This window comes from Tupaia chinensis, unplaced genomic scaffold (genome assembly GCF_000334495.1).
Source record: "Tupaia chinensis unplaced genomic scaffold, TupChi_1.0 Scaffold000231_1, whole genome shotgun sequence".
NCBI lineage: Eukaryota > Metazoa > Chordata > Mammalia > Scandentia > Tupaiidae > Tupaia > Tupaia belangeri.
The window spans coordinates 870,330-893,277 of record NW_006159706.1 but is presented as its reverse complement, the minus strand read 5'-3'; the positions used below and the strand labels follow the sequence as shown (position 1 = coordinate 893,277).

At 46.6% G+C, this 22,948-nt stretch overlaps 1 protein-coding gene across 3 annotated transcripts in view; it reads right to left on the bottom strand.

Moving 5' to 3' along the window:
* PRSS36 (serine protease 36) overlaps positions 1–8,137 on the bottom strand; it is an 18,507-nt gene extending 10,370 nt beyond the window's left edge. For all 3 annotated transcript variants that reach the window (XM_014587677.1, XM_014587676.1, XM_014587678.2), the window contains exons 1-8: positions 8,101–8,137; positions 7,773–7,808; positions 7,400–7,435; positions 7,025–7,187; positions 6,404–6,659; position 6,357; positions 4,069–4,092; positions 3,820–3,986 (exon numbers count right to left, since the gene is read on the bottom strand). In XM_014587677.1, coding sequence (XP_014443163.1) covers positions 3,820–3,986; positions 4,069–4,092; position 6,357; positions 6,404–6,659; positions 7,025–7,187; positions 7,400–7,435; positions 7,773–7,808; positions 8,101–8,137 — 720 coding nt within the window. The remainder of the gene's footprint in view (positions 1–3,819; positions 3,987–4,068; positions 4,093–6,356; positions 6,358–6,403; positions 6,660–7,024; positions 7,188–7,399; positions 7,436–7,772; positions 7,809–8,100) is intronic.
* Between the last annotated feature and the right edge of the window lie 14,811 nt (positions 8,138–22,948).

Genomic DNA, 22,948 nt, shown 5'->3' with positions numbered 1-22,948 from the left:
TGCTGGACTCCCATGTAGTCAACCGTGGTTCAAGTCCCGGACCTGGAGGCTTCAAACTTATGCCAGGCACGTGTGCATGCATGCCCAAGATCCTGAGAGGAGAATGGAGAAGGTATTGTGGTGTGGCCATTCCCCCTGGGGATTGGTTTCTTGCTTTCTGTCTCTCTGTATCTCTCAGTATCTCCAGCGAGTGCATGCTCCCTATGCCGAAATTTCTCTTAAAAAAAAAAGAAAGAAATAGATAATCTGGGTGGGCTAGCAGATGGTGTGGAGGTTAAGGTGGCTGAATCCCACATGGCTGACTGTGCAGTTCACGTTCCTAGTGGCTTGAAAACACACCGGTCTGGGACCAGCAGATGGAGTAATGGTCATGTCACTGGATTCCCACATAAGTGTCCGGTTCAAGTCCCAGACTCGGCAGCTTAAAACTCACGCTGGGTGCATGTGCATATGTACCCAAAATCCAAAGAGGAGAATGGAAGAGAAGGGACTGTGGCATGGCCATCCCCCCCAGGGGGTGATTTCTTGCTTTCTTTGTTTCTCCAGTGAGCACATATGCCCTATAGCAAAATCTCTCAAAAAGGAAAAAAGAAAGAAAAGAAAATACACTGGACGTGTATGCATGTGTGCCCACCCCATAAAAATAGGCAATATAGAACTGATCGGGGTTCAGATCCTGGCCCCAGCAACTTGAAACACTCCAGGCGCTTGTGCATGTGTGTCCCAAATCCTAACAGGATGGAGAAATGGAGGAGAAGGGATTGTGGTTCGAACACACCCCATTAAGTGCTTTCTTCCTCTCTCTTTCCAGTGAGTGCACATGCCTTCTGTCAACTATGAGAGAGAGAGAAATAAATAGGCAATTCAAGGCTTGCTCTGTGGTACAGAAGTAATGCTCAAGAAAAGTCAGATCCCACCTGGCAACCACAGTTGGAATCCCAGCCCAGTCACCTTGAGTCATCCAAGAGTGCTCAAGAGCCAATGGTCTGGAAGACTGGTGGAAGGGGATTTTGGCATGACCAGTCCTATGGATTGTCTCTCTCTCTCTCTTTTTTTAAAGAAATATTTATTTAATTTTATTAATTATCATTATTACTTTTAATCTGCTACAGAACACATGCGCTCACCAGAGAGAGAGAAAGAGAAAGTGAGAAAGCAAGTCTCCAGGTCGGGACTCGAACTATGGTCGGCTATGTGGGAGTCCAACGCCTCAACCACTGTACCAACTGCTGGCCCCAAGTCTCTCTCTTAATAAAACTTATTTTAAAAAAGAAAGAGAGAGAGAAAGAAATAGGAATAAGCAATCTAAAAGCATCAAGAAGGGACAGTTTGAAAGTAAGGAGGAAGAACCACAATGAACAGACATTGAAACAATGGTTCTGGGCCTATTGACTGTTGGGGCATTGTCCCTAAGGCATCTCTGTAACCCAGGTCAGGCATCTCTGTGACCTGGCAAGGGTCATAAAGAAGGCTCAGAATCGTGTAGAATTGTGCTGTCCCATATGGTAGCCACTAACTTCCTTTGGCTAGTTAAAGAAAATTAGACTTTTAGTTCCTCAGTCATGCTAGCCACATTTCAAATGCTCAGTAGCCGGCCAAGTGAGGCTAACAGCCAACACACTGCACAGCACGGATTCAAAACATTTCCGTCCTTGCAGGAAGTTTGGTTGTGCAGTGCTTGTCTAGAGGAATTCGAATTGTTTGTAATACTACTCAGGAAGGTGGGGGGGTATGTCCGTAGGTCCCAGAACCTCAGAATTAGAAGGTTTGCCACAATCCCTTTTTCCAACACTCTGCTCTCACCACGCATGCTTAGGTGTCCTCAAAAAGGTATGTCATTGGGGGCCAGCAGGTGGTGTGGTGATTAAAGTGCTGAACATTCCCACAAGGCTGATCAGGATTCGAGTCCCGGACCTGGTGGCCACTCCCATATGGCTGATCATGGTTCGAGTCCCGGACCTGGTAGCTCACTTTCTCCCTTTCTTTCTCTGTGTCGCTCTCTGGTCAAACTAAAAGGAATTAATGAATAAATAAAATTAAGTAAATAATTCTTTTTTTTTTTTTGAGAGGTTTTCGCTATAGGGCACGTGCGCTCACCAGACAGACAGACAGAAACATAGAAACAGAAAGCGAGAAATCACCCCCCAGAGGGGATGGTCACACCGCAATCCCTTCTCCTCCATTCTCCTCTCGGGATCTTGGGCATGCACACACACGTGCCCGGCGTGAGTTTTAAGCCACCGGGTCCGGGATGCGAACCGTAGTCGACTACGTGGGAGTCCAGCGACATAGCCATTACACTAACTGCTGGTTCCCGTAAATAATTCTTTTAAAAAAAACTATTATTTATTTTATTTATTACTGTTATCATTTTGCTTGCTATAGTGCACATACATTCACCAGAGAGAGAGAGAGAGAGGAAAGTGAGAAAGCAAGCTGCCAGATCCGGGACTCAAACCATGGTCAGCCATGTGGGAGTTCAGCACCTTAATCACCACTCTACTTGCCAGCCCCAATAGTTCTTTTTTTTAATTCTCTTTTTATATTTACATCATTAGATGAAGATTTCTGTTCTATATGGTTAAAATGCAGTATGTGCTGACCTTTAGTAGGTTAGCTGGAAAGTTCCCTCCTGTGAAGTATTAATTAATTTTTTTCCAATAACTATTTTTTAGAATTATTTAACTTTATTTTTATTTATTTATGTATTATTATTATTATTTATTTTATGTTTTTACTTATTCATTCATTTATTTCTTAATTTGACCAGAGAGAGACAGAGGGTGAGAGTGAGAGAGAAAGGAAGTGAGAAAGCAAGCCACCAGATTCAGGACTCGAACCCTTGTCGGCCATGTGGGAGTGTCCAGCGCCCCAACCACCATGCCACCTGCTGGTCCCATATTTATGTATTATTTTAATTTGACCAGAAAGGAACAGAGTGAGAGATACAGAGGGAAAGCGAGAAAACAAGCCATCAGGTCCAGGACTCAAACCACAATTGGGGACTCCATCCAGGTAGGGAGTCCAGTGCCCCCAGCCACCACGCTACCTGCAGGTCCCCATAACTAACTCTTTTCTTTTCTTTCTTTCTTTTTTTTTTTTTTTTTATAGATTTTTGCTATAGGGTGTATGCACTTACTGGAAAGACAGAGATGGAGAGACAGAAAGCGAGGAATCAACCACTGAGGGGGATGGCCATGCTGCAATCCCTTCTCCTCCATTTTCCTCTCAGGATCTTGGGCATGCACCACACGCACCCAGTGTGAGTTGTAAGTTGCCCAGTCTGGGACTTGAACTGCAGTCAACTCCATGGGAGTCCAATGACATAACCATTATGCCCTCTGCTGGTCCCTCAATAACTCTTTACTGAGCACCTACTAAGTAATAGGTGTTGTACTAGGGACTGGGAGGTGGGATAATAATAGCTAACATTTATTTAGTTCTTATTAAGGGCCAGAGACTACTAATAATTACAACAACTCTATGAGGTAGGTAACACTATTATTTTCATCGTCTAGAAGAGAAAATATAGGCACACGGAGGCTAAGTAACCTGGCCAAAGTCACACAGCAAATACACGGGAGAGCTGGGCTTCTAACCAGCTCTCCTTACTGCACTAAACTGCCATAAATAACAGTGCCCACTCCACGAGCCTTGACTTCCGTCCATTTACAAGCTTCCCAGCAATCCCATCCACTGGCATTCTTGCCCCCTAGTTTGCAGATGAGGCTCAGAGAGATGGGATTTGTGTATTCCTTACGTTGCTTCTGATTGGTTAGGGCTCTGGCCCACCCAGTAGGTACAGGGGCCTCCTCTTACCTGGCAGGTATCCTTGCGGCCCTCTGGGTAGCCAGCACACAGCATCCCTGGCAAAAGCTGGAAAGTGAGGTTGAAGGGGCCAGGGCGGCTGTAGAGACACTGACAGGCCGCCTCTCCCAGCAGCCTTAGCTCCACTTCCTGTAGCACCCAGGGGCGAGGCAGAGGGTCTGGGGACAGAACCAGAGAGCAGATACTGTGAGGCGAGTATGGCACCTCCAGTTACCCAGGGCTCAGCTTTGTCCCTCTCACCTGCCTCCAGGACATCTCCAGCACCTCAGCCATCCACATTCACCACCCTCCTGACCCTACCCGTTCTTCCCATGCCCTCCTCTCAGATGGGCCCATCAAGCACCCAGTGAGAGCTGTCCTGCATGGCCGTGCAAGCACAGAGGTCTACAACCAACAAAGAATGCGCGGAGGGCTGAAGCCACTAAGCTCTCAGCTCTGATGTGGACTTGTGTTGGTCCGAAGAGGAGAGTCTTTTCACAAAGATGCTCTATAGACGAGATCTGGTCCTGTACCGCCGAGCTGCCAAGCCTGGAATCTGGGTGTCATCCCGAGCCCCTCTCAAAACTCCTCTTCCTGGATCAGACCCCAACTCACAAAAACCTTTCATTTGTGACTTCTGGGTGTGCTTTCTGCCACAGCCCTAGTGTAGGCACAGGATCTTGGGCCTGGCTGACTGACCCAGCCTTGTGTCTGGTCCACTCTTCCCTTGCTGCTGCCAGAGGACTGCTTCTTTTTCTTTTTCTTTTTCTTTCTTTCTTTCTTTCTTTCTTTTTTTTTTGGGGGGGGGGAGAGATTTTTGCTATAGAGCGCGTGCGCTCGCCAGACAGAGAGACAGAGAGACAGAAAGCGAAAAATCACCCCCCAGGGGGGATGGCCACGCCGCAATTCCTTCTCCTCCATTCTCCTCTCGGGATCTTGGGCATGCACGCACACGTGCCCAGCGTGAGTTTTAAGCCACTGGGTCCCGGACTTGAACTGCGGTCGATTATGTGGAAGTCCAGCAACATAGCCATTACACTAATTGCTGGTCCCCCAGAGGACTGCTTCTGAAATTCAGCTCTGATCTTTTCAAGAACAATGCGTGGATCCCACTGTTTAAACAGGGAGCTTGCCCTGAGGATCCCTGGGGCTGGCAGGTCTGGCCCTCAGTCTGACTTGACCCTAGGGTACAACCTCCTAAGTTTTCTGCCCCCTTCACTCCAGCCTGGCATCTTGGCCTTTCTCCTCCTGATATGTCTTACCTCGGTCCCCAGAATGGCCTCCACCTCCCCCCAGTACATCCTTTTCACAAAACCTTCCCTGCAAACTTCTGCTCTGGGCACCCATTGTGTGGTCTGGTCCCATTCTCTCAGACTTCCTGGGTGCCCACGATGACTCTTCCCCGTCACCTCCTGCCCTGATGGGGCCACAACACATGGGCTGTGGCATTTCCTCCTGAAGCATCTTCCCAAAGCCCCCAGCCGGGCCCAGGTCTGATCACAGCAGATGGGGAATCTGTGGGGGCCTGGCTAGCATGGTAAGATAGCATTGGGTGATGGGGATGACAAGGAAGGGAAACGTGGTCTATTTCCCCACACCTTTGCACAAGGCATTTGCTTGTTTATTAAATGTATTGTTACTGGACTGTAAGTTCCGAGAAGGTGGGACTTCGCTTTTGACGGTCGCTGGTGTACCTGCAACGCTAACACAGAGCCTGGTGAATGGACGAGGTTGAAGAAACATCTTGAGTGAAAGAAAGACGACTGAATGAGGGTAAGCGGGGAGAAGATAGGAGGCGGGAGTAGGGAGATGACTGATGGGTAAATAGGATGGGAGGAAGCGGGAAGGGAGGGCAGGAGGGCAGAAGCTGACACTTGCAGAATGCGTCCTATGGAGGGTGCGCAGATTTACTGCTTTAACATGAATTATGTGAAGTCAAGCTACTTAATTGCATTACATACTGTTGTGCTAGGCACCGGGCTACAAACTTCATGGACTTTCTCAGTCTACCCAACAACTCCACGAAATGGGCACCACTATTTTCCTCATTTTACAGAGGAGGAAACGTACTGAAGTGTTTCGTCTTGAAATAGCAGAACTAGGGACCAGCAGGTGGTACAGTGGTTAAGGCGTTGGACTCCCATACTGTAGACCACCGTTTGACCACAGTTTGAGTCCTGTGCTGGGTGGCTTGCTTTCTTACTTTCCCTCTCTTTTTGTCTCTCTCTGGTGAGTGCATGTGACCTATAGCAAATTTTAAAAATAATAAATAAGTGAATTAATTAAATGAAAAAGTCTTAAAAAGAAAAAAGAAAGAAAGAAAGCCATGTCAGAGCTAGGATGGAACCCAGGTGGCCCCTAAATCCTGGAAAGGAAAACTGTAAGGAAAGTTGAAGAGGGAGTGGGGTGAGGATGATTCCGTAGTCTGAGAACCCCTGGGAAAGAGGACAGATGGAGGATCCACCCGGGCCCCCCAGAAACCCGCCCTCCAAGGCCCTGCTCGAGGCCCCGCCCCATAGGCCCGACGTCCCGGGCCCGCCCACTCGGACCCTCGCCTTCAAGGCACGCCCCTGAAGCCCCGCCCCCAGGGCTGCACCGTGGCCCAGCAGGAGGTGCCATGAGTGAAGCGGTGCGAGGCGCGGGGCAGGCAGACGGGTCGCACCGTGGGGCCCAACCTGGCGGGCGAGGCCAGGCGCAGCAGGGCCACATCGGAGCCCAGTTCCACCCTGGTGTAGTTGTCGGGCACCAGGATGGCCGCCACTTCGCGAACGTGCGCGCCGTCCTGGGGCTCGTCCTGGGAGTGCACGCCCAGCAGTACCGACCACTCGGATGCAGGTTCCAAGGTCCCGTTACTGCGCCAAGACCGAGACGCGCGGGGTTAGATGGACGCAGTGAAGGGACCAGACCCTCGCGCGGTGGGGTCAGATCCAGTTGGAACTGAGTCGATGGAGGTTGAGAAAGTCTCCTAAAAGGGGAGGGACGAATCCAATTCCGAGGTAGTGATTAAGCGCCTTGGAAAGATAGGGTTCCGAGTCGGATATTTATTAGAGAGGTGGGACGAGCCGCCTGGCAACCTAACCCCACCTGGAACGAGGTACTAGCTTGGGAGTCAGAGCTGAAGTGGTTAGCCTTGAGCACGCGGGAGGGAGGGGAGAGGTCAAACTTCCGGCGGCGCAAGACTGTAAAGGGGAGGGGCTGGTCACCGGCGAATACGCACCTCACGAAACAGTGAGCAGCCGAGAGGACCCAGGAGGGGGCGATGAGAGAGCCCCCGCAGACGTGGCCGCCCCAATGATGCAGGCTCACCTGCCACGGCCAGGTGCCCGGTTGTGCATCCGAGCCTCCCATGATGCGGGCAGAGGGCTCCGGGCGCCCGCAGTCTGCAATGGGAACCCTGGAGGTCAAAGCCTGCCTAGGGTCCCATATTCCAGAGGCCCAGGTCACGCAGGACAAAGCACTGTCCTCCACCCCACTCTGTCCCTCTGAACAAAAAACAGAGGACCCAGGCACAAGTTTCTGGTCATTTCCACCTCCCTCATGGGCCAGCCACCCTAACCTGTAAGATCTGAGGACACCCAGGCCTCTTCCTTACCCAGATCTTCAGGTTCCTCTTGGGAAGGACTGAAGGCTGAGAACGAGAAAGTAAAAAGAGGACAAGATCCTGGTGGCTTCCAGCTCTGACACTGCTCAGCCCCCATCTTCCTGCTCTCTGTTCCCCAATTCACTGTCCTCTCAGCGCTCCTGCCAGCACCCTCGTTACCCCTTATTTATTTATTTTAATTTGACCGAAAAGGGACAGAGAGAGAGAGAGAGAGAAACTGAGAAAGCAAGCCGCCAAGTCTAGGACTTGAACCACTGTCGGCCATGTGGGAGTCCATTGCCCTTAACCACCACACCACGCCAGCTGGTACCCCTTCTATCTTTCCTGCCTCTGCACAGGACTTTCCCTGGTCAGGCTGCCTTACCTGAGTCCTGGAAGGTTCCTGGATCCGGACCGATGACTGGGAAAACACAGGAGGCAGGAAGAGGCTGGAGACCTGTCCTTGCTAGGCGCCCTTCCTGCTCCCTCCAGCTTTATGGCTGGCTACTCCATCTCCCAAGCCCCCAGGCCTCCTGTCTCCCTCCTCTGACATTGTTCCTCTTCTTCCTGATGTCTCGTTTTCCTCCTTCTGGCCTCTCCCTCCCCTCCCTCCTCTGACACCCCAGCCTTCCCACAGAGCCCAGGAATCCTGCCTTCCATCCCCTCGAAGCTAGGACCCAGGCCCCTCACAGCCCTCCTGTATCCCCTGTTACCGAGGATCACAAGTGGGAGGAGCAGGTGCTGGGACATGGCACGTTAGTCGGCTGGAGACACAGATGGGTGACGGTCTGCTCTCGGTCACAGCTCTGTCACTGCCTATGCAGCCCCGTGACTCCTGATGGTCCCAGGGGCAGCCCCACCCTTCCTGGCCGGAGCCCATCTCTGGGAATCTGAGAGGATTTTGAGAAAGAAGGGGGAAGTGGGGAGCTGGAGGGCCTCACCCAGAGCCCTGGTGCATCTCACATCTTCGGAGGCCCAGGGTGTGAGCGGTAGGGCAGGTGTCCTAGCTCTGGACACCTGTTGGGTGGGACTGGGAGGATTGAAGAGCCTGAGCAAAGACCAAAGAAGAGAATAGCCAGGAGCTGGGAGGCCAGTGTTCCCGGGTGAGCAGTGGCCCTTGGGACTGGTGAGGTGGCCCCTCACTGGCATGACTCACCAGCGACCTCACCTCTGTTTGGGGTGCGGCTGCCCCAATGGCTTGGCCTTTTCTTCTCACACAGCTCTGGTTACTAGAGCTGCTGGCCAGGTCTGGGACAGGAGCCCTGGGGAATTCAATCCCATCCCAACAAAAGGATCACAGATTCCGGCAGGTGGGGCAGGGCATAGGGATTCTGGGAGGGGGCTGGGCAGGCTGGGGAGGCTGAAAATGACTGTCCTCTGTGATTAAGCGCGTACTCCAGGTACTCTGTCTCTTACTGTTGGCGTGACCTTGGGAAAGTCATTCGACCACTAGATATAGTTCTGTAAATGCCTGTTTGAGACACACACGGCTTCTCAAAGAGGAACTGAGGAGAGTTTAATGAAGGAACTATGTACAGAGGTGCATGCAGGCATGAGGGAAACAGATGAAGCACCCTGGGCTAGCCATAACGGAGAGCCCTTACTACCTATCGGCCTGAAGAGGTAAAAAGGAGGCCAAGTGGTGGCACAGCAGTAGAGTTGTAATTGGACCCACCTGGGATGCAAACCCGGGACCTTCCTGAGCACATTGGGTGCATGCTAGTGCTCATGATCTGAGCTGGCTGAGACTAAGAGTGGATTGCAGCATGAAGATCCTTTTGAGGACCAGTGGATGGCATGGAGGAAGGTATCTCACATGGCCAGCTGCATGATTCAAGCCCCAGACTCGGCAGCTTGAAAAACATGCCAGGCACATGTGCATGCATGCCCAAAATCCCAAGAGGAGAATGGAGGAGAAGGGCTTGTGGCCACCCCTGTTAGGGGGTGATTTCTTATTTCCCCCACCCTGGAAAGCACACACACGCACAAAAAACAAAACCCTATTGAGGGTGCCTATATCTCTATCTCTCTCACTCATGGAAGAAATAAATCAAATACTCTTAAAACATCATAGGGCTGGCTTTGTGGCCTTCTGGTTAAGGAAGGGAGCTGGTTCCCACGTGGCCAACTGTGATTTGAACCCTGGCCCCAGTGGCTTGAAAAACATGCCAGTTGCCTTGTGCATACATGTCCAAAATCTTGACAGGATAGAGAAATGGAAGGCTTTGTAGTGTGGCTGTCCCCCACGGGGAGTGTTTTTTCACTCTCTCTCTCCAGCAAGCACATGTGCCCTTGGCCAAACTTAAACAAAACAAAACAAAACAAAAAACCACCTGGGGCCAGCAGGTGGTGTGGTGGTTAAGGTGCTAGATTCCCACATGGTCAACTGCTGTTCGAACCCTGGACCTAGCAATTTGTTTTCTTCCTCTCCTTTCCCTCTCTCTCTGGTCAAATTGAAGAACAGCAATAATAAGTAAAATTAAATAAGTAATTCTTCAGAAACAAACCAAACCAAAACAAAAACCCTGGGGACCAGCAGATGGTATAATAGTTACGTCACTGGACTCCCACATAGCTGACCGTGGTTCGAGACTTGGCGGCTTAAAACTCACACTGGGTACATGTGCACGCATGCCCAAAATCCTGAGAGAATGGAGGAGAAGGGATTGCAGTGTGGCCATCCCCCCGGAGGGGTAACTTCTCACTTTGTATCTCTCTGTCTCTCCGGTGAGCGCACACGGTCTATAGCAAAAATCTTTCTCTAAAAAATAAATAAATACATAAAAACTCTATACTACATACTTGCCATTATTATGAGAATAGGGTTATTTATTTAATTATTTATGGAGAGTTTTTTTATTTTGCTATAGGGCACATGCGCTTGATAGAAAGACAGAGAGAGAGAGAGGACAGAAAATCACCCCCCAGGATGGCTGGCGACGCTGCAATGCCTTCTCTTCCATTCTCCTCTTGGGATCGTGGACACACACACACACATATGCCCAGCGTGAGTTCAGGTCACTGGGTCTGGGACTCAAACCATGGTCAACTACATGGGAGTCCAGCGACACAGCCATTACGCTAACTGCTGGTCCTGAGAATAAGGCTATTTTTTGAGAGATTTTTGCTATAGGGCCTGTGTGCTTGTTGCAGAGACAGAGACAGAAAATGAGAAATCACCCCCATATCACAATCCCTTCTCCTCCATTCTCTTGGGATCTTGGGCACGTATGCACCCACACCCAGCATGAGTTTTAAGTTACTCGGTCCAGGACTCAAATTGTGGTCGACTATGTGGGAGTCCAGCAACATAACCACTATGCCATCTGTTGAGCCCATGAAAGTAGTTTTGAGTTTGGCATGAAAAGATCTGTAGTTCCCTGGTTACATTTGAGAACCGGTGATCAAAAACAACAACTTTTTTTTTTTTTTAAATTTGACATAGATTGCATGTGCTCACTGGAGAGAGACAAAGAGAGAGAGAGAGAGAGAGAGAGTGAGAAAGTACCCCCCAGGGGAGATAACCAAGCCATAATTCTATCTCTATTTTCCTCTTGGGTTTTTTATTAAAAAAAAATTTTTTTTTAGGTTTTTGCCATAGGGCATATGTGAAACAGAGAGCCAGAGAGAGAGAAAGTGAGAAATCATCCCCAGAGGTGATGGCCACATGAAATCACTTTTCCATTCTCCTCCTGGAATTTTGGCACACACACACACATGTGCCCAGCACAGATTTTAAGCTGCCAGGTCTGGGACTCGAACCGCATAGTCAACCATGTGAGATCCAGCCATCTTAACTACTGTGCCACCTGGCTGGCCCAGGACTTGCTCTTCTAAATAATACAGTGACTTACTGAAGCAATAGCTCTTGCAGTAGGAAGGCGAACACTTTCTCGAGGGAAACAGATTGGCATTTTGGGGGGAATGCAAGTAATTTACAAAAGTTGCCCAAGTGATTCTGATAGTTCCACCTCCCCAAGATGCACTTGTTAGGATCACTGCTCTAAGGTTCCCAGCAGCTAGTGGAAAGAGTAAGAGTCTCTTCTAGGTATGAGAGCAGAACATAAATTTCTCCTGTGGGTTCTCACGAGTCAGACACTTCAATGTAACAAAATCTTACTCAACAATATCGTGGCAAAAGCAGCAGAGTAAGATTGATTTTCTTGTGATTTTTATGTATGTATATATGTATGTATTTATTTTTGCTGTCACTATTTTTCTTTCTTTCTTTATTACTTTTTATAGAATTATTTTATTATTATTATTTTTTTAATTTGACCAGAGAGAGAGAAAGAAAGAGAGAGAGGAAAAGGGAAGGTGAGAAAGCCGGCTGCCAGGTCCAGGACTCGAACCACAGTCTGCCATGTGGGAGTTCAACACCTTAACCACCACACCACCTACCAGCCCCTATTTATTACTTTAAACTTTTTTTCATTTAATCACGGTACATCTTTACGGCATACAAAATGTTGTTTTTCCAGCATGAATACGGTACATATTAGTCAAGTAAAAGATATTACCATATATGTTATAATCAATAGATAACTTTTCATTTTTGTGTCTGTCAAAAGCTTCCTTGTTTTTCCTTGATCCTCTTCCTCTTCTTTTTTCAGAATAGAACACATGCATGTGTCTGTGAAAATGAGAGAGTAAGAGAGAAAGAGAGAGAGAGACAAAGATGAGCACCCTCCACCGGGACATGCAAATTTCTATCTTACAATTCTGAGGATTAGAAGTCTGACAAAGGGGACCAGCAGATGGTATAGCAGTTATGTTACTGGACTTCCACATGGTTGACCATGGTTTGAATCCTGGACCTGGTGACTTGAACATCACACCGGGCATGTGCGTGCCCAAAATCTGGGAGGAAAATGAAGGAGAAGGGATAGCAGTGTGGCCATCCTTTCCGGGGTGATTTCTCACTTTCCCTCTCATTGTCTCTGTCTTTCTCTCTCTCTAACAAGCACGCACACTCCTAAGGCAAAAACCTCTTTAAAAAAAAAGAAAAGAAGAAGTCTGACATGGTTCTCAATGGGCTGAAAGGTCAGTGGGGCTGTCTTCCTTCCTGGAAGTCCTGGAGGAGCATCCATTTTTGCCTTTCAAGCTTCCAGAGGCTGCTTTTCTTTCTTGGCTCCTGGTCCCCTTCCTCCATCTGCTTTTTTTTTTTTTTTTAAGAATTATTTTATTTAACTGTATTAATTTTTAATTTGACCACAGAGGGACAAAGAGAGAGGGAACATGAGAAAGCAAGCTACCAGGCCTGGGACTCAAACTGTAGTCAGCCATGTGGTAATCCAGCACCCTTAACCATCACACCACCTGCCGGCCCCCTCTTTTTCCATCTTTAGAGTCAGCAAGGCTGCCTCTCTCTGACCCCTCTTCTGTCTTTACACCTTTCTCTCTGACCAAGGCGATGTAAGGATTCATGTGATTAGACTAAGCCCACCTGAATGACCAACCTGTCTCAAAGTTCATCCTCGGATCCCATCTGCAAAGGTGGAATAGTCACAGGTTCTGGGGAAGGGTGCAGGCATCTTCGGAGGCCATGATCCTGCCAGAGAAGTGCCGACTACTACATCTCCTGTCTTCCCACTGTGTCCTGAGCTCAAATTTTAGAAAATCCCTTTTATTCAGATGAGGACATTAAGGCTCGGGTAGGCCAACAGTGGCCTAATTGTGCTCTGATATTCCTTGGCCTACCAGCTGTCAGTGTATAGTGGTTCAATCCAGGCTTCGCGAGGGCCAGAAGGATGGTTTATGGAACAGTTAATGTGCCGATGTGGGAGTGAGGATTGATATGTATAAAAGTTAACAACAGCAAGAGTTGTCACCAAAAAAATGAGAAGTGGCAGATGAAAGTCTTGTATTTGAAAGTGAGCAGACTGATATGACCACATGTTTTATTTTTAAGATAAAAAAATGTTTTACAAAATTCTTAGGGGCTGGTGGGTGGCATGGTAAAGGTATTAGATTCCCACATGACCGACTGTGGTTCAAGTCCTGGACCTGGCGACTTGCTTTCTCACCTTCTCGCTCTCTCAGTCTCTCTCTGGTGAGCACGTGTGTCCTGTAGCAAACTTAAAAAAAAAAAAAAAAAGAAAAAAGAAAAGGAAAAAAAGATAATAATCATAATAAATGAAAATAAATAAATAATTCTTTTTTCCTTTTTTTTTTTGAAAGAATTATTTCGTTTAACTTTATTTATTTTAAAATTTGACCAGAAAGGGACAGAGTGAGAGAGGGAAAGTGAGAAAGCAAGCTGCCAGGTCCGGGACTTGAATCACAGTTGGCCATGTGGGAATCCTGTGCCCTTAACAACCACACCACTTGTTGGCCCCAGTAAATAATTCTTTTCTTTTTTTTTTTTTTTTCCTGCTATAGGGCGCGTGCACTTGCCAGATAGATAGAGAGAGACATAGAGACAGAAAGCGAGAAATCACCCCCCACCCCTCAGGGGGATGGTCACGCCGCAATCCCTTCTCCTCCATTCTTCTCTCGGGATCTTGGGCATGCACACACACGTGCCTGGCGTGAGTTTTAAGTCACCGGGTCTGGGACGCGAACCGCGGTCGGCTACGTGGGAGTTCAGCGACATAGCCATTACGCTAACTGCTGGTACCCCTCAGTAAATAATTCTTAAAAAAAGAAAAAGAATCTGTAATTAAAAAGCACTAAGAAGGCCAGCAGCGGCATGCATGGTGGCTAAGGCAGTGGAATCACACATGGCCAACTGCACAGTTTGAGTCCTGGACCCAGTGGCTTGAAAAACACCGAGTGTGTGTGCGTGCAGGCTCAAAATCCCAGCAAGAAAATGAAGGAGAAGGGATTGAAGTGTGGCCATTCCCCTCTAGGAGGTGCTTTCTCCTTTTCCCTCTCTGTTTGCCTCTCTCCAGCAAGTGCATGTGCCATATAGAAAACAAAACAGAAACAAAAAACACACTAAGAAAAAAGACAACTCAATTAAAATAAAGAGGAAAGGAGCCGGCAGGCGGTGTGGTGGTTGGGGATTCCCACATGGCTGACCATGGTTTGAGTCCTCTCTTACTCTGTCCCTCTCTGGTCAAAATTAAGACGAATAAATAAATAAATAAATAAATAAATAAAGTTAAATAAAATAATTTTTTTAACAGATGATAATCAATTTATTAAAATAGTTGACTTAGGCATCTGCAGTGGTGACTGGTTCGATACTGATGGAAGTAATCTGTTTAACAATCTCAGAAGGACTGTGCAAATCAATGAGTCACATGTGGATTCTCATCTGGAAATGATCCCAAGTCTTAGAACCTTCACCACAAGGTGTTTTCCTTGTAGTGATTCTCAAAGTCCTGGTTGGCATCCGAACTGGTCCTTTCACCTTGAGATTCGTTTTCTTTGCACCTCTGATTAAGTCAGCACACACTTTCTCCAGGGACTTTACATTGCGGCTCGTTAAAGTAATTCTAGTTCGGTGAATGGCCACCCCTGGCTCCACGGGTTTTTTTCCAGCATCTTTAAAAGCCATGGCTGCGGCTTGGCTTCCTGACCGACTTGTTTGTCAGCGAGAGCAAACAGCGGTGAGTCAGGAGCAGAGCGGGCTGCCGAAGCTCCACACCACCTGGGTCCGCTTCTTCCACAAAGAGAGCAAATAAAATAATTCTTAAAATAAAGAGGAGGGGGCAGGGACCAAACAGTGGTGCCGGCTAAAACATGATTCTGAGAAGCTGACTCACGGGGGGAAGCTCTGGGTTTGTGTTTGGACACCTTCCTGAGGATACCAGGTACATGCTTGCCCATGTCCAAGACTGGCTGAGCTGGGGTGGGTTGTGGTATCAAGTCTCTGTTGGCGGCGCTGGCAGGTGATTAAGGGTGCTGGACTCCCACTGGCCGACCACGGTTTGAGTCCTGGGCTTGGTGGCTTGCTTTCTCACTTTCTCTCTCTCTCTCTGTCCCTCGCTGGTCAAATTAAAATAAGGAAGTAAATAAATAAAGTTAAATAAAATAATTCTTAAAAAAAAAAGACTGTTGGTGTATTCTCTGTCTCTTTCATGCATGGAAAATTTTAAAAGGAGGGGAGAAGGAGACTACTTTATTCTCTATTGCTGTGACTTAAAATAAAACCATTTTGAGGCTGGAGGTGGCTTGGTGGTTGAGGCACTGGACTCCCACGTGATGAACCATGGTTTGAGTCCCACTCCTATTGGCTTGCTTTTTCACTTTCCCTTTCTCTCTTTTCCTCTCTCTCGTCAAACTAAAAACTCTGTCTCTCTCTGGTCAAATTAAAAAATAAATAATAATAACAAATAAAATAAATGAATAATTATTTTTTTAATTTAAACTTTTTAAATAATACTTTTATTTAACTTTATTTATTATTATTTTCCAGTTTGATCAGAGAGAGAGAGAGAGAAAGTGAGAAAGCAAGCTACCAGGTCTGGGACTTGAACCACGGTTGGCCATGTGAGAGTCCAGTGAGTGCCTTGACCACCATGCCACGTGTAACCCCGTAAATGAATAATTCTTTAAAACCAACATTTTATTGTCTGTCATGGTTTGTGGGGTGAGCAGGCCCACTGAGTGGTGCCCATGCTGGTCTTATTTGGTGTTTCTCACATGGATGCAGTCAGATGTGACTGGGGCTGGAACATCTGGTGGTTCAGTTGGGATGCAGGGGCCTCTCTCCTTGTTCACGTGATTGCAAGGTCTCTCCTCTCCATGAGGTCCCTTTGCATGGTCTCTCCATCAGGGAAGTAGACTTCTAACCAGAGGCTCAGAACTCCTGGGAATTCAAAAGTGGAAATTGCCTGGTCTTCTTAGGGCTTAGGCCTGGAAATGACATTCTGCAGCATTCTGCTGAGTCACAGCCCCCCTCAGCTTCCACGAAGAGGGGCACTACAAAGGGCATGAATACTAGGAGGCACAGTTCACTTGGAGTCATCTCTGAAGGTGAGCTACCACCAGCTTTAATGGGTACTTCACAAAAAGGGGGTACGCTTCCCAGAAAAAGGATACCCAAATTGCCAGTATGCGTATGAAAGTTGTGCAACATCACCTGAGAGAAATGCCAGTTTAAATAAGCCATTATACGCCCATTGGAATGGCTAAAACCAGAAAGGTTGACAACGTCAAATGTTGATGAGGATTTGAAGCAGCTGAAACTCTCTTACATTGTGGGGGAGGGGTGATAAATTGCCATAGAATGCTGTTTGGCAGTATAGACTAAAGCTAACCATATACTTATATAGTGACCCAGCAATCAAACTCCTAGGTATAGGATGAGCTCCTTGGTGCAGTAGCACACGGTGCTGCTCAAGAGAAGTTAGGTTCCACATGGTAATCACAGTTTGAATCCTTGGCCTTGTCAACTTAAAACATGCTGGGCATGCACACAAGTGTCCAAGATCTGATGCTGGGAGACTTCAGGAAGGGGGTCAAAATATGAACAGATCCACTTCAAACTTTTATGTATAGGCCCAGGAGAAATGAGTGTGCCAAAAGACATGTACATGGTATTCACAGCAACCAAAATCCAGACTATAAATGTCCAGTAATAGGAAAATGAGTGACTTGTAATTTATTTATACCAAGGAATACTCTGCAGCAATAAAAAAGAATGAATTGGGCCAGCAGGTGGAGAGGTGGTTAAGAAGCTGGATCCCACATGACCAACTGCACTGTTCAAATCCTGGACCCTGTGTCTTGAAACACACACTGGGTGCATGTGCTTGTGTACCCAAAATCTCGAGAGGAGAATGGAGGAGAAGGGATTGCGGCATGGTCATCCCCCTGATGATTTCTCACTTTCCCCCCGTCTCTATTGCTCTCTCTATCTGTCTCTGTCTCTCTCTCCAGCAGAGTGCATGCGCCCTATAGCAAAAAGACTAAAAAAAAAAAAAAAGAAAGAAAGAACGCGTTACTGATAAGTGCCACAACATGGATGAATCTCACAGAACTCAGGTTTGATGAATATGTCATACTGTGTGATTCCAGTTACATACAATTTAGTAATAAGCAAAACTAATCCACGGTGATAGAAGTCAGAACAGTTGGCTAGGCCGCTCATGTAGCACAGTGGTTAGATGGATGCATAGGGAGCTGGATCCCACATGGCTAACCATGGTTTGAATCCCAGTCATGGTGGCTTGAAACACATGCCAGGTGTGTGTGCATCCAGGTCCAAGATCCTGGCAGGGAGGAGAAATAGACGAAAAAGGATTGTGGCATGACCAAGCCATATCCGGAGGTAGGGCCTCACTCTCTGTGAATACATGAGCACTCTGGCAATAAAACATATTGGGGGGGGGGAGTCAGAGTAGGGGTGACCTCTGGTAGAAGTGTCAACTGGTGAAGAGTACAGAGAAACTTGCTGAAATGCAAAAATGTTTTCTTTTTCCCCCCAATGCTTATTTCTTGAAAGAGAGAGAGAGAGAGAAAGACTCTTGACAGTCTTACCACACCTGATCCTCCTGCCCCAGCCTTCTTGCCAGCCGGAATCATAGACAAGTGCTGCCATGCTGGAATCTGAACTTGGCCCTCCCGCGTGGCTCCAACTGCTTTTCCCCCATGTCTGGACTGAGAAAGTTCTGTATCTTGATCCAGTCGGTGGTATAGACAAATGAGCATTTCATTGAGCTGTACCCTTAAGATTAGAATTCCTGGGACCAGCAGATGGCATGGTGGTGAGGGGGTGGACACTCCCACATGGCCGATCATGGTTTGAATACTGGACCTGGTGGCTTGCTTTCTCCCATTCTGTGTGTGTGTGTGTGTGTGTGAAAATAAAAATAAATGAATGAATAAATAAAATTAAATAATTAGTAATAAAAAAAAAGATTAGGGACCAGCAGTTGGTGTAATGGCTATGTCGCTGGACTCCCATGTAGCCGACCACAGTTCGAGTCCCGGACCTAGTGGCTTAAGCTCATGCCGGGTGCATGTGCTTGCAAGCCCAAGATCCTGAGAGGAGAACGGAGGAGAAGGGATTGCAACATGACCATCCTCCCTGGGGGATGATTTCTTGCTTTCTGTCTCTCTGTCTCTCTCTGTCTTTCTGGCACGTGCCCTATAGCAAAAACCTCTCCAAAAAAATAAAACAAAAAAAAGAGTAGAACTCTTCATTGCTAGCAGGTTACGTAGTGGTTAAGGTGCCACAGTCCTACATGGTCAACCACAGTTTGAATCCCGGATCTGGAGCCTTGAAACTCACGCCAGCTGTGTGTGCGTGAATCTCAAAATCCTGAGACAAGGGCTGGCAGGTGGCATGGTGGTTAAGGGACTGGACTCCCACATGACCGACCGTGGTTCAAGTCCCGGATCTGGTGACTTGCTTTCTCACTTTCTCTCTCTCTCTCTGTAAGTCTCTGGTCAAATTAAAATCAATAAATAAAGCTAAGTAAAATAATTCTTAAAAAAAAAAAAATCCCAAGACAAGAATGAAGGAGAAGGGATGCAGTGTGGCCATCCCGCCTTGCGAGGTCTGATTTTTCACTCATTGTCTCTCCAGCACTCACCCTATGGCAAAAACCTTGAAAAAAAAGAAAAGAAAGGGATTAGTACGCTTATACACTTTACTGTATGCACCTGAATCCAAAGAGACCAAACACACTGTGCGCATAAGTGGATTCCAGGGTCAGTTAGGGGAAAACCAAACGAGCCAGTTCCAAAAATGCTTTCCTTGACCAGCACCATTGGTAGAAGGTGCAGTGTTACATCAGATACACCAGGGCAGGCATGTTTCTCAAAGTGTACTCAAAATAATGAAACCCTCTAGCATTTGGAAAAACAATAAAAGCATGCTTTAGCAAAGTCGTGGATATTACATTTCCTGATAAAAGATCATTTAAAAAAAATTTTGATAACAGGTTACTTTTTTTTCTGAATTGGCCTTCTCACTTCAAAGGTTGATTATCACTGGTCTAGGGGAAAAAAGGCATTCTTTAGGTAATTCTTTCTTTCTTTTCTTTTCTTTTTCTTTTTCTTTTTTTTCCAGGTAGAAGAGAAGGTTTAATAGGAAAGAAAGGAAAGTACACCCAAAAAGGCTCTTAGGCGGGCAGATTGCCAGGTGGCAACTGCCAATTCTTTCTCTTTTTTAAAATATGTTTGTTTTTTTTACAAAAATAATTTTATTTGACTATATTTATTTACTTATTTTAATTTGACCAGAGAGGGACAGGGTGAGAGAGAGAGAGAGAAAGTGAGAAAGCAAGCTGCCATGTCCGGGACTTGAACCATGGCCAGCCATGTGGGAGTCCAGTGCCCTTAACTACCATGCTACCTGCTGGCCCCTATTTAGATCATTAAAAAAATATATTGTTTGGGCCAGCAGGTAGCATGGTGGTTAAAGCATTGAACTCCCACATGGCCCACAGTGGTTCAGGTCTCCGACCTGGCAACTTGCTTTCTCACTTTCTCTCTCTCTGGTGAGCACACATGTTCTATATAAAATCAAAATACTGCTACTAATAAAATAAATAAATAGAAATAAATAAATAATTCTTTTTAAAAAATATTGTTTGTTGGGGCTGGCAGGTGGCATGATAGTTAAGGGCACTGGATTCTCACATGACCGACTGTGGTATAAGTCCCGGGCCAGGCGGCTTGCTTTCTCACTTTTCCCTCTCTCTTACTCTGTCCTTCTCTGGTCAAATTAAAATAAATAAATTAATAAAGTTAAATAAAAAAATTATTTTAAAAAAATATTGCTTATTGGGACCAGTAGGTGGTTAAGGTGCTGGGCACTCCCACATAGCTGACCGCGGTTTGAGTTCTGCACCTGGTGGCTTGCTTTCTCACGTTTCTTCTCTGAGTCTGTGTGTCTCTCTCTGGTCAAATTAAAATAAATGAATGAATAAATAAAATGAAATAAATCATCATTTTTAAAAAATATATATTGTTTGGGGGCCAGCAGGTGGTGTAGTGGCTAAGGGTGCTGCACTCCCATGTGGTCGACCATGGTTCGAGTCCCGGACCTGGCAGCTTGCTTTCTCACTTTCTCTCTCTCTCTCACTCTGTCCCTCTCTGGTCAAATTAGAATAAATCAATAAGCAAATGAAGTTATATGGAATAATTCTTTTATTAAAATATATATATATATATTGTTTGTCTCAGCCAAGCTTTTGAGAGAGAGGGAGCAGGAGACTTCCTCGTGAAGGGCTGGGCCGCAGCTGCTCCACATCAGCTAAGACGAGTGGGGCAACACCTCACTGGGAAGAGTGCGTCCAGAAGTCGGGAGTCACCCCACTGCCAGTCAGGGAGGTTCTGTGGGAGATCTTGCGGCCCGGTCACGTGTCCTTTCAGAAAATAATCTGGGGCATCTGCTCTAACAGACAATGGAATGGGCACTAGCAAAGAGCAAACTGTAAGCAATTTTTTAAAAAAGAATTATTTACTTATTTACATTTATTTCTTCTTCTTCTTTTTTTTAAGTAGACCAGAGAGACAGAGAGAGAAAGGGAAGGTGAGAAGGCAAGTCGTCAGGGTCGGTACTCGAACTGTGGTCAGCCATGTGTGAGTCCAGCACCTTAACTACCACGCTCCCTGCCAGCCTTTGTTTACTAATTAATTAATTAATTAATTTTAATTTGACCAGAGAAGGAGAGAGAGAAAGTGAGAAACCAAGTTGCCAGGTTTGGGACTCAAACTGTGGTTGGCCGTGTGAGAGTCTAGCACCTTTAACCACCATGCCCTCTGTTGGCCCCTGTGAGCAATTTTTTAAAGTTTACTTATTGGACCCAACGGTGGAATAGCAGTGAAACATGATTCTCTGTGAGGCTGACCCACATGGGACCAGGTTCACATCGAGAGACCTCCCTGAGTGTGCAGGTAGCTGGCTGGCACTGGGAGTGGACTGTGGTGTCAAAGCCCTGTTGGGGTGCTGACTCTCTGTCTCGCTTGCTTATAGAATAAATAAATAAATGTTTTTTTTTTTAATTTTTTTGGAGACGTTTTTGCTATAGGGCACATACGCTTGCCAGAAAGAGAGAGACAAAGAGACAGAATGTGAGAAATTCCCCCCCCCCCTCAGGGAGGATGGCCACGCTGCAATCCCTTCTCCTCCATTCTCCTCTTGGGATCTTGGGCATGCACGCACATGCACCTGGTGTGAGTTTAAGCCACCGGGTCTGGGACTCAAACCGTGGTCGACTACATGGGAGTCCAGTGACATAGCCATTATGCCAACTGCTGGTCCTAGTTTTTCAAAATTTGTTTATTCATTTATTTAGAGAGATGGAGTCTTTGACAGGTTCTGCCATGCCAAGATTCTCCCCCACCCGCACCTCCAACAAGCCAGGATCCTGGACTCAACCATGGGCACACCTGGTTTTTAGAACAATTGTGATTCAAACCCTGGACCTTCCCATATGGCTCTAGTGTTCCTGTGCCATCACAACTGGGCCTGTAAACATTTTAGTTTGTGAAATTGTTAAAAGATGTTTATCTTCAGTAGGGATGCTAGAAAATAAAAGAAGCTCATTCAAATCTAAATTTCAGGCAAACAATTATTTATTTATTTGTTTATTTATTTAATTATTTATTTTAGTTTTGCCATAGAGCATGTGTACTTGATAGAGAAAGAGAGAGGGAGAGAGAAAAAAAAGTGAGAAATCACTCTCTGGAAGATGCCCATTCTGCAATCCCTTCCCTTTCATTCGCCTCTCGGGATCTTGGACACACATGCACATGTACCTGGCATGATTTTTAAGCTGCTGGGTCAGGGACTTGAACTGTGTAGTTGGTCATATGGGACCCAGCCTTAACCACCACGCCACCTGCTGGCCTAAAACAATTACAAAAAAAATCTGTTCCTTCATTTATTTTTTGATTTGACCAGAGAGAGAGAGAGAGAGAGGGAGGGAAAGTGGGAAAGCAAGCCACCAAGTCTAGGACTTGAACCGTGGTTAGCCATGTGGGAATGTCTAGCACCTTAACCACCATGCCACCTGCTGGTCCTAACAATTTTTACTACATCCCATACTACGTTTGGGACATGCTTGTATTCAATGATTATTTGTGTTTACTTGCAATTCAGATTTAATTGGGCATCCTATGTTTTTATTTGCCAAATCTAGTGGTCTTTTCCCTTGGCCACAACATTGTTATGCTGTTACTGTAACACTGCCTCTGGAAGAGTAAAACTTTCTGGGGTGCATTCCAAAATAATTTGGGGTAGGGGCTAAAATGAACATTCCATGTTACTCAGTGGGGTGACCCTCTGAGTGGGAGTATGTGAGAGACTCTTGGTGAAACTGAGAACCGTTCTTGTCTGGTATGATCAAGACATTCCCTTGGAGCTCCCCCTTGTGGCAGGAAGAGTAGATGCTCCTTGTTCCTTTTTTTTTTGAGAGCTTTTTAAAAATGTATTTAATTAATTTATTTTAAAAGAATTATTTTTTTTTTTTGGAGAGAGAGACAGAAAGCGAGAAATCACCCCCAGGGGGGAGGGCCACGCCGCAATCCCTTCTCCTCCATTCTCCTCTCGGGATCTTGGGCTTGCACGAACATGCACCTGGCATGAGTTTAAGCTGCCGGGTCCGGGACTCGAACCGTGGTCGACTACGTGGGAGTCCAGCGACATAGCCACTA